General features: G+C 46.4%; 1 protein-coding gene across 2 annotated transcripts in view; it reads left to right on the plus strand.

The window, feature by feature from the left end:
* Positions 1-367: 367 nt before the first annotated feature.
* Cc2d2a (coiled-coil and C2 domain containing 2A) overlaps positions 368-11075 on the plus strand; it is a 76543-nt gene continuing 65835 nt past the window's right edge. The window contains exons 1-5 of one of the 2 annotated variants that reach the window (XM_005365982.3): positions 368-535; positions 3975-4027; positions 4340-4528; positions 7704-7759; positions 10242-10325. In XM_005365982.3, the coding sequence (XP_005366039.1) occupies positions 7721-7759; positions 10242-10325 (123 nt within the window). In that variant the 5' untranslated portion in view covers positions 368-535; positions 3975-4027; positions 4340-4528; positions 7704-7720. The remainder of the gene's footprint in view (positions 536-3974; positions 4028-4339; positions 4529-7703; positions 7760-10241; positions 10326-11075) is intronic. The other variant, XM_026788666.1, reaches the window with a different exon arrangement.

Raw genomic sequence — 11075 nt, forward strand, 5'->3', positions numbered from 1 at the left:
GCAGTCAGCACGCATCCAGACGCATCAGGGCTCCTGATGCCCCTCCACAGAGATGTCACAGCTGCTGGCTTCTGCATCTCCTCCACACAGCATGGACTGCCATGATACTAAATCACTCTCCTTGTAAACACCTTCTGTCCTTCACCTAAAATGCCATGCAACCCAGTGAGGCAGGGCACCACACTGAGAGCCTGCATCCTCTCTGTCCAGTTTACCAATGATTTTTCCTTTGTCTCTGTTCAGCTTTCCTCTGCTTGCCCAACAAGTGCCTATTCCAAGAAATTATAAGCGAACTGTCACTTTAAAAGGAAAAAAAGAGAGCCGCCTAGTGACCTTCCTTGGGAACACGTTGCTAAGCTGGTGTTTTTGTCTTGAGACTTGGCTGCAGCTTCCCAGGGAGCAACCTCACTTGCCCCCAGCACACCCCTTCGCTCATTCCTGAAAGATTCCCTGGCTTGACCGAGAGGTCTCTCATCACATCCCTCCAATTCCAGAAAGTGGAATCCGCAAACTGCATTTCGTGGAGTGGATTAAGGTAAATCAGTTTCTAACGGAACCCGAGCCACAGTCCCCGAATCCTGCTTTCGCCTCCATGCAGTTCCGGCTTGGAGACCAGCCCCTCCCTGGGTGCCACGGGAGCGGATTGAATGCATTGTAACTTTAGGGACTCTCCTTTCGCTTGTAGTTTTGCTTTCTGAATGGAAAGTAGGGGCGCTGCGGGAACAGCTTTGATTTCTGCAGCAGTCTGGTGTCTGGCTCGCAGCGGAAATGCCAGCCAATTCATGGAGGAGTAGAGTGTTCCTCTCTGGCCAGTGTGCTGCTAAACACTGGCTGCATGTTGCTTTCAGGCCTTTGGTTTAGCCTGTTTCAGAGGCGTGGGTGGGGAGTACTCGATGCTGCAAACTTCACTTTTCTTATTATTGGAGCTAGGGCTGAGGACTGCCAAGCTCCAAGAAAAATCTACAGGCTGTCAGTTAAACTGATTGTTTTCTTCTTTACAAAGAGGTGTGATGAGAAACTAATAAAATAGAATGGGGAATACATGTCTGCTATTGCATTTTCTATAAATGTTTCTGCAAATAAGTGTAGTGCCAGTATGATACATAGAGAGAAGGGTGGATAAAAGAGATGTGTGTGTGTGTCTGTGTGTGTATAGATAGATAGATAGATAGATAGATAGATAGATAGATAGATAGATAGATAGATATACATAGATGGAATTAGATGGATATTTGACCTAGAGTTCATTTACAGAGCCATTCATTTGAGTTTTCATTGAGCATCAATAATGCAGTGGAGGATGAATTCAACTTTACCTTCTGCCAACATGACTTAGACCAGGTTCAATGCTGGGAGTTGGCTGGGGAAGCAGATGCATGGACAGATCATGAGAGCCCAGTGAGCTAGTGCCAAAGGAGATTTGTAAAACCATCTAGAGCTTGATGAACAACAGGACTGAGTCCAGAGAGGAACTTCCAGCACGCTCAGTCCACTGCTCTGCCGAAGAGCACAGCCTGTGTACCGACCTGCCCGCTGCAGGGAACGGTGTCGTAACCCTCTGATTAAGTGACCACACACAGCTATGTCACTAACCTGTACTTGAGAAGCCAGCTGTGGCTAGAATAATTTGTTGTTATGTAATTAATCAAAAAAGAAGGCGTACGACAGCTCCTGAGATTTCCCAGCTTTGAATGGGAGGGTAGGAAAAGTCTCCTGTCATTGAAGAGAGAAGGTGAGCATGGCTAAGAGGGGCCAGAGGTTCCAGACACACTTTAAATAGACACACACACACACAAAGGAAGGAAGGGAGGAAGGAAGGAAGGAAGGAAGGAAGGAAGGAAGGAAAAAAGGAAGGAAAAAAGAAAGGAAAAAAGGAAGGAAAAAAGGAAGGAAAAAAGGAAGGAAAAAAGGAAGGAAGAAAAGGCAGCCTGGGCCTAGAGGAAGGAGAAATGAGACCTGGTTGTGGCTGAGCCACAGCTTGTAAACAGAACTTAAAGAGAATAAGGGGAGTGGGGCATCAATACCCTAAGGTTTTCCTTACGATTCTTCTCTGTCCCCCAGCTCTTTTCTCCCCTCTTTATCCCTTCCTCCCACTTTCCCTCCCAGTCATGAGCTCCTCTTATGACCATCCTGGTTAAAAACCAAACACAAAAACTAAAGCATTGGTTCTCAACCTGTGGGCCATGCTGCCCTTCGAGGGTCAAACAGGGGTCACCAAAGACCATTGGAAAACACAGATATTTACATTACGATTATTAACTAACTAAATTACAGTTAGGAAGTAGCAACGAAAACAATCTTACGGTCAGGGGTCACAACAACATGAGGAACTGTACTAAAGGGTCACAGCATTAGGAAATCTGAGAACCACTGCTTTAAAGAGATATTCGTGCCTCTCCCTTCAGCTGTCAGAGATGAACACAGTGGACTCTAAGAAGTGAATTGCCTCAGTGTCTCACAGTGGGAGAAGGAAAAGGCCGGGGTTCTGGTACCATTTGGAGGGAGAACTTCTCTCCAAGAAGTTCTGACAGTTTGTCAGCCACCTCTCAGAAGAGAGTGGGGACAGAGACAATGATGGGACAGAGATGGGCAGGACCACACCTTGACCAGGACTGCTTAGCTATGTGTTGCTCCTGGTACCCGCTATTCAAACCTAAATTCCCTATCAGGACCCCAGAAGGCAGACTTGCTTCATGTCCTAATGTCACTATATTGAATAAATTTCCTTCTCTGATTTTTTTTCATTATTTGTCTCTTTATTTGGCTTACTGGGGGAAGGGGGTGGTGGCCAAGCCTGTCTTATTAGGGTTGCCAAGGCTCAGGTTCTGACCCTAACTCTGGCAACATTCTTAATAATAAGCCCATAAAACCTACCAACACAGAGAGCCTGGTCTGTGACAGGCACTGGATTACAGTCTTCCTAGTATGGAGCCCGCAATAGCCTTGAGATAGGAGGTATGGCTGGGACTTCACAGAATTGACAGTGTTGTACCAAGATGGCACAGCTGGTGAGAAGGAGAAACTACTCTGAACCTAGTTTTTGGGTTTTGGGGTTTTTTTCTTTTTTTCTTTTTTAACAAAGCCCTCACTATTTAAAACCATAATTTCTTTGTAATAATTAATGCACCATCCTTGGGACAGCTTTGATTGAGAGATGTCTCTTTCTCTCATTTCTCTGCATCCTTCCGGGTCATTACAGAGTCCTGGATGTGACTCTCGGTGACTTTAGAGACAGACAGTCGATGGTCAGATAACAGTATGAGTACTTTTCTTTAAAAACGTGTTGTTTTCCGTACTGTGTAAGATAGATTATTGGCCTAGTGATGCCTACACCGTTCCTCGCTGCTGTAGTATTTGTGGCTTTGCACTGTAAACATTTCCACAATAAGGAGCTAGTATACAACAGTGATGGGACCTTGTTTAGCAAGACTTAGGTCAAAGAGGGTGGTGCCTGGGACTGGAGAACTTGGACCCACCAAGTGCCAGGTCATACTCTAAATTTGAAAACTGTGACTTGGAGTACATGGCATAACCTTTCAAATACTCGGTTCCTAGAATCTGCATTGGCGTGTGCCCTACTGAGAGCCGTTCCCTGGGAATGCGCAAGATGCAGGTGTAGAAAGACTGCAAAGCTCTGCTTCTGCAAACCGGAGCTCTTATTTTGATATTGTCGTGGGATGTATTAACAAGTGGCCAAGGCAAATGCTGATGACAGGGGCTTATTAAAGCTGAGTCGTGTTTATTCATCATTTCTGAACAGCAGTCTTCATAAGAAAGATAAATTTGGTTGACATTCGATTTCCTTCAAAACTCATTCGAAGGTAATGATCGGGAAAGAACGGGGAGAGAGAAAACAAGTCCGTTGCATTTCTCATTTGCCACTTCTACTTTTTTCTTCCGTGAGTGACTTTTTTCTTAATTTTTGGGGAGTTCGTTTTCCAATTACTAAAACACTTCACATTCTTTATTTCCAGTTCCTAAGGACCAGCAGTGTCCATCAGAGGTGTACTGTCTGTCTGCACTCCTTGTAAGTTTCCTGCCCCCTCCAGTACTCCCCGCCCCTTTATCACTGGGCCTGATTTTTTTTTTTTTATCTTTTCCCCTCTGTTAGAACTTTCTGAGCGGGTCTGTGTGGAAGACAACTGACGTGCAGATCATTTGTTTTTCATGAATATGCTAATTTCCTGGGCGGGTCAGCAAAACCTTGGACACCTGGCCTGAGCTGCTTAACCGGCCCAGGGCAGCTAAGATTTGTCTCCCATGGGATCAAGAAAGGCTAAAGATTTGTCAGTCCTGTGCTTAATATTTCTCCTCATCGTCTCTCATTTAATCGTCACAGCATCCTAAGAAAGCTCTGAAGGACTCCAGAATGTGCCCCTGAGAATGGACCCTTAGACAAATACACATGCACTGGGTGGGTGCGCAGAGGCTCTGGGGGTAAACAACACACAAAGCGCAGTTCCTGCTCTCCCGGAACTCTAACAGCGATGGGCAGACCCTGATGTACAGTTCCCAAAGCAGATTGGCAGTAAGTATTATAGAGAAAGAAGTCGCTGTAGGGCACTCACAAAGTTCTTGGCAGGTCCATAACACAATGGAAAGCCATTGTAGGAAGAACTGTTAGGGAAGACCCCCATGAAAGTGAACTATTACCAGAGACCCAAGGGAACTCATGTGTGTGTGTGTGTGTGTGTGTGTGTGTGTGTGTGTGTGTGTGTGTGTGTGTAGATGAAAGACACACACACAGGGGTGGGTTGGATTTCACTCATTAGGCAAAGAAAAGTCATTGGAGGACTCTGAGTGGCGGGATGTCATGATCCTACCTAATTTCAAGCATTCAGCCTGGCTTCCATGTTGGGACAACTATAGCTGAGCTGTATGTGGAGCAGAAGAGTCAGTCTGCAGGGGAGACAGGGGAGAGGCTACGGGACTTGGCTTGACCACCGTGTTGGTTGGAAGCAGAGGTCTTCGGGGTATAGTGCCAGATACTACTAGAAAGCTGGCAGATTTCTGGGAGATGGGATGCTGAATTAGCAGGGTCTCCCAGGAGTAGAAATCTACTAGGGAATTGTCTCCCCTGACTCTGGACACTGTGAAGTCCCTCAGTGAGCAATCTGCAGGCTGGGGACCTTGCATGTTAATAGGGTAGGGCAGTTCCGGTCGATGGCTCCTGACCCAGGAAAACCAAAGGTGTAAGTTTAAGGCCAAACGCCTGAGATGAGGGTGTGCAGGGTTATGTAATGTGAATTCTAGTTGGTCTTAATAATAAAAATCTTGAGTCAGATGTAGGAGTAAATTCTGAAAGATCAAAGAAGCAGAACAGCCAGCCACTAGTTCTTACCTCTACCAAATCCTTAGACCGAATGGGCAGTCCTGTCTCTAGGAATCCTCAGACTGAATTCCCCGAGTTCCTGTCTCTTCCTGCCTTATATTCCTCTCTTCATCCAGCCACATCCCTTCCTGTCTCCTCCTCCCTGTTATTGGGATTAAAGGAATGTGACTCCCAAGTACTGGATTAAAGGTATGAGCTACTCTGAGACCAGATCAATCTAGTGTAGCCCAGGGTGACCTTGAACTCACAGAGGTCTATCTGCCTTTGCATCCCTAGTACTGGGATTAAACGTGTGTGCCACCTTTGCCTGGCCTCTATGGCTAACTCGTGACTCGCTCCACACTCTGATTCTCAGGCGAGCTTTAATTGTTATAGCACAAACAAAATATCACCACGGTTGGGGGCTGGGGTGAGTTCTGGTGTCCTGAGGAGAGGTGGCCTGGATGTGAGAGGAGAGAGGAATCCTGGCTAGTAGGGGTTGTGAAATAGGCTCATTCTCCTTTTGTGTTTGTTCTTTTGGGGTCTTAGATATTTATTCTGTGCCCCTCATTTTGGAAGTGACTCTTCTCACCTGGTCCATTCGGACTTAAAAACCAATGTAACTTTGGAAAGATGCTCCCAGACACAAAGAATTGTTGTAAAATATTAGTTGAAGATGGGTAAAACCCTTTAAGCCGGGGAAAAATTAATTAAATTAAAAATTGCAAAAAAAAGATTTAATTTTTCATGTTGCATTTGTTTAACTCTGTTAAGCTGTTACTTTGCATGCCTAAAACACCTGATTGGCCTAATAAAGATCTGAACCACCAATAGCTGGGCAAGGAGAGGGATAGGTGGGGCTAGGATGGAGAGAGAATAGATAGAAGGAGAAATCTGGGCTCAAAGAGCAAGGATCAAGAAAAGAAGAAAGAGAGGAAGACTACAGGGTCCAGCCACCCAGCCATGCAGCCAGCCATGGAGTAAGAAGGGAAGAAAGAGATATAGAATAAAGATAAAAAGCCCAGAGGCAAAACATAGTTAAAGAGAAATGGGATAATTTAAGTTAGAAAAAATGGCTGAAACAAGTTAAAGTCAGGCATTCACAAATTAGGATCTGTAAATGTATCTGGAAGCTGGGTGGTGGCTTACCAAAGAGTAAAACAAACAAACAAGAAAACAAACAAACAAGAAAACTACGCAGAACGGTAACTCCCCAGTTTTTTTAAGTATCCCTTGATCTAGTCAAGTTGACATAAAAATAATAACAGGTATGCTATATCATAGGAGGGTGAAAACAGCCAAGGGTGGCCGCAGGGGTTCTGTTTTGGTAGAATGGGAAGACCGTAGCACAGACTCATAAGCAGAGGCCAACAGCTTCAATCAGGGTCAAGGGAGGTAACCCTGACACCATCACAGACTGGATTCTAGCATTCTGAGGATGCGTCTAGACTCAGAGTGTTGATGTGGGAAAGATCCATGTGCATATGGTATTCCAGGCCAAGAGTTAAGATAAGACAGCCAGGGGAGTGAGAACAGGCCTAGCCAAACACTCCAGCATGAGATGCTGGGGAGATGAGAAACCAGCCAAGGTGCCTGAGAAGGAGCAGCTGGTGAGTGGCATGAACACGGGGAAGGAACCTGTTCCAGAGGCCGGGTGAAGAAAGTGCTTTGACAACACATCTGTACGTGAAGAAGAGAACTGGCCATCAGCAAGAGTAGGCACAGGGTGTATTAGACACCCAGAATAATAAAGATTAAGAAAGGGGGAGCGTTTCTGGTGTGTTGTTAGAAAGACTGAAAAATGGAGCAACAGCTACCAGAGAAGTGAAATGGTGAGAAGACGTTTTTGTGTAAGGAAAAGTCAGGTTATTTTGAACCCTGGCAGGAATGAACTACAGAGCAGGAAGAAATGGCTGTCTAGGCAGCAGGGTTGGGGTGGGAGATTACAAGATCATAGTCCTGGGGACGGACACAGTGGGACTCACTGATCGCCAGGAGCTGGGCTAGGGGAAGGCAGAGAGCACAGCACAGCAGCAAGCAGAAGAGGAAGCAGAGGAGTGCCGTGACCAGTGGGAGTTGCAGAAAGTGAGAGGACTTGGCGCCCTCTCTGGTCTCACCTCTCTGCTCCTTGAAACAAGACGGCGATTAAGAATTGAGACTGAGAGGCCAAGAAGAGAAGAAAGTCAGAGATGGTCCTTTGAAGCTGACTTCCAGCCAGGGTTCGTCTGCCCACTAGGGTGTACCAGGGGCAGAGGGCTAGCATGCCTCCTTCTCTTACATCCCCATTCCTGGGGCTTGCCATGCTTGTTGTGTAAGCTTCAGTCGGCCTGCATCAACAGCAAGAGAAAGGGATGATCTCACGATGCCTGATCTCTTTCTTGTTTGTTCTCAGAAACCATCACAGCCAAGATGAATCCCAAGGAAGAAAAAGTAAAAATAATTTCAGAGGTAAGTCCCGGCCTCGCTCCCCTTGGTGCCCTTTGTGGGTAAGGAAGTTCAGTCTGGCAACAAGCATTTATTGCATGTGTTAAAGGCGATGCTTCAGACAAACTCCGTTTAGATGGATGAGATAGTGCTGAGAACCTGAAGAGCTGTGGGGAGCTGTGCTCTGCACAGTTGCTGGATTCATGAATGGCCACTAGAGTTCTAGAACATTCAGGCAGAGATGGCACTTCCCGCTGCCTGCCGGGTTCCAGAGCCTTCATCAGAAGTGAGGTCCCAGAAAAGCTGGCTTGACTGCAACTCAGGGTTGCCTTGTTGGAACATGTCTGTCTAATCGTTTGCTGGCCTGTGACTAACTAGGAATGGCCGTGGGCTCGGATTCTCCAAGACAGAACTATCTGTTAGAAACACACACTCCCAGCTTGATTTCAGCTCATTTGAATACCAAATTATCACTTTTTTTACATCCACCAAGTACAGAGGCATGCTTGGGCCAAAGTTAGTTTTAACTTAACATATGCCAGAACGAGCACTCCGAGCGTTCTTTATCGGCCTTTGTTGGGGAAAGAGGCAGATGATGAAGGCTACACAGCCCTGCATAGCCTGGGTCTTGCCTCTACCTGAATGTTCTGGAAATTTTGTCACCACTTCAGGAATCCAGCACACAGCAGTTTTCACTGTCCGCTCCTGGGCACAGCTCATAGAACACTAGTCTAATAAACTTAACCATTTCTGATCATTATAAGTTATGAATAAAAGCCTGTTCCTACAGTCTTGTCTTTTCTGACTCCCTGTGTATAAAAACTCAGACCAGGCAAGGGAAGCCACCTACAGTGGAGACCACAGCCCATTTAGCAGAGGCCAGAGTGTCTCTCCAAACCCTAACACCTCCTTGAATTAGGGATCATGGGGTTGAAAATACAGAACACAAAGCCTGCAGGTACTTTTTATTTTATATTTATTTTCTGTGCATTGCACGCATGTCAGTGTGAGGGTGTCAGAACCCCTGGAACTGGAGCTACAGGCAGGTGGGAGCACAGTGTAGATGCTGGGAACTAAACCTGTAAGAACTGGGTGCCCTGTAAGAGCAGCCAGTATTCTTAACCACTGGGCCATCTCTCCAGGCCCCTGATGGCACCCTTAATAAAACCATACTGATGAACTTTAAGCAAGTTATCACATGCTTGTGAGCTAAACACACCTATGTCTGTTGTTCGTTCATCCAGCAGTGAGGAAAGCCACGACTATGGGCTTGCATTTGAGCCTCACATAACTCTTACTGGACCCCGTCCATTAGTAGAAAACAAATGACCTAAACTCCTCAATAGTGTGTTCAAGTCAAAGAAAACTAGGAATTGGACTTTGAGCCACGCCTGCCCACCTGGACATTGTCCTCCTCTCTGGGAATCTCTGAGCTAAGAGCGGTCCTTCACCAGCAGGTCTAAGGAGAGGGGTGAGGATGGAGCCTCTGCTCAGAACTCCAGGTAGACAGAGCTCATACAAAACCAAAAGCCCAAGCCAAGCCCATTCTCTGGCTGGGATTTCTTGGCTCCCTCCTCTGGAACTGACCTCTGTGTCTTCCCTGACCCCAACAGCCAAGGAGGAAGGGGATGAATAGGGACGTGGGCCAGCCATCTGTCTCAGGTCTCTATGAAGCTTTACACCATTAACATTCAAGCTCTGTGTTCCAGTTGTGCCTCAGTGGATTCAGCAAGGCAGCAAGAGCCTTGATGTTTCTATTGTCTATTCGTTTATTATTGAGATTACCTCACTTTGTAATTAAGGCTGGCCTTCTGCTTCCTACACAGCCCAGGCTATCCTGGCCTTCCCACCTCGGCTACCAAAGGCAGGGATGGCAGAAGCTTACTACACATTCAGCCATCTTGCAGTTTCTCATTCACTCAGAAGGGCTGGTGCATAGCAGGGAATGTTAAAGTCTGAGCACCTCAGAGATTTTAGCTCTGACCTCTTAGGTTAAAAAAAAAAAAAGCAATGGCCCCACTTTTCCCTCCCCAAATTCCCTGCGAGTTGAAACTCCTGCTAATTCAACCTACAGTCCTTTCCTGCATCTCAGCCTGGGGAGCAGCAAATGAAACCTCAAACGCGAATCCACTGCCTTGTCCCCGCCTCTCCATCTGTCTTGGAAGTTCCCCTTGATGGTCACCTCTCTTAGAATGAGATTGGGGACCACACTGTGTGTATACACTGTAGCCCCAGGGCCTGGTATACAGTAAATGCTCAATAGATGTTCAAAGCATGAATGAACACTCATAGCAATAACAATGTAGCTTTAGCACCATCGCATGGACAATGTCTCAGTGTGGAAGTCCCCCAGAGCCTGCCTGTATTGAGAAAAAGTGATGGTGGGTGACCCCTTAAATGTTGTTAACTGTCCCTTTGCTCATCCGCATGGCAGTGGGAGCTGGAGGATAGAGTTTCAGGGAGAAACTACCTGAGGAGTCTCTTCTCTCTTTGTGTTTTGACAAAGGAGTTCACCGTCGATGATGGGGACACAGAGGTGGGAAGACGGAAGAAGAATTCAAAGATCCAAAGACAACAGAGGAAAAAAAAGGTAAGAAATGATGAGAAACTGCATCCGTCTATGTAGAATATTATTGATACATATCACTGATGGGCAGTCTGCCTGCCCCTCTGGGAAGCCACACAGATCCCCCTGTGATACTTGTGAGACACTCGTAGGAAAAAGAAACTTCAGCCAAGGAATTGGCCCATGGAATGTCTGTGGAGTATTTTCTTGTTTAATAATTGATGTAGAACAGTCTAGCCCACTGTGGACAGTGTCATCCCTCGGTAGGTAAGTCTGGGCTTTATGAAAAAGGTAGGTGAGCATGACCCTGGCAGCAATCGGTAGGCAGTGTCCCTTGTGGCCTCTGCTTAGTTCCTGGCTTGGGGTTTCTGCACTGACTTCTTCCTGCCTGACTTCCCTCAGAGATGATCTGTCACCTGGAAGTGTAGGAGGGAAATAAACTCTTTCTTCTTCAAGGTGTTCTTGGTCGCAGCAATAGAAACGTAACTAGAAAAACCGTCCCTCCCGCGGGCTCCAGCTCTTGGCTCACTCCTGGAAACTGAGGCAGGAATGTAGGTGGGTGGTCTAATGTGTTTGATCCTGGTGGGGGCGTATATAGAGAGATGACGCTCCAAATAAGGCTGTACCAGTACTAAGAGCTTTTGTCTGTTTGTTTTTGTTGTTGTTGTTTCTTTGTTCCGTTTTTTTTTATAGAGATAGGATAACACAGAGTCAAGGAAGGAAGGAAGGAAGGAAGGAAGGAAGGAAGGAAGGAAGGAAGGAAGGAAGGAAGGA

The sequence above is a fragment of the Microtus ochrogaster genome, unplaced genomic scaffold (assembly GCF_000317375.1).
Source record: "Microtus ochrogaster isolate Prairie Vole_2 unplaced genomic scaffold, MicOch1.0 UNK5, whole genome shotgun sequence".
In the NCBI taxonomy this organism is placed as follows: Eukaryota; Metazoa; Chordata; class Mammalia; order Rodentia; family Cricetidae; genus Microtus; species Microtus ochrogaster.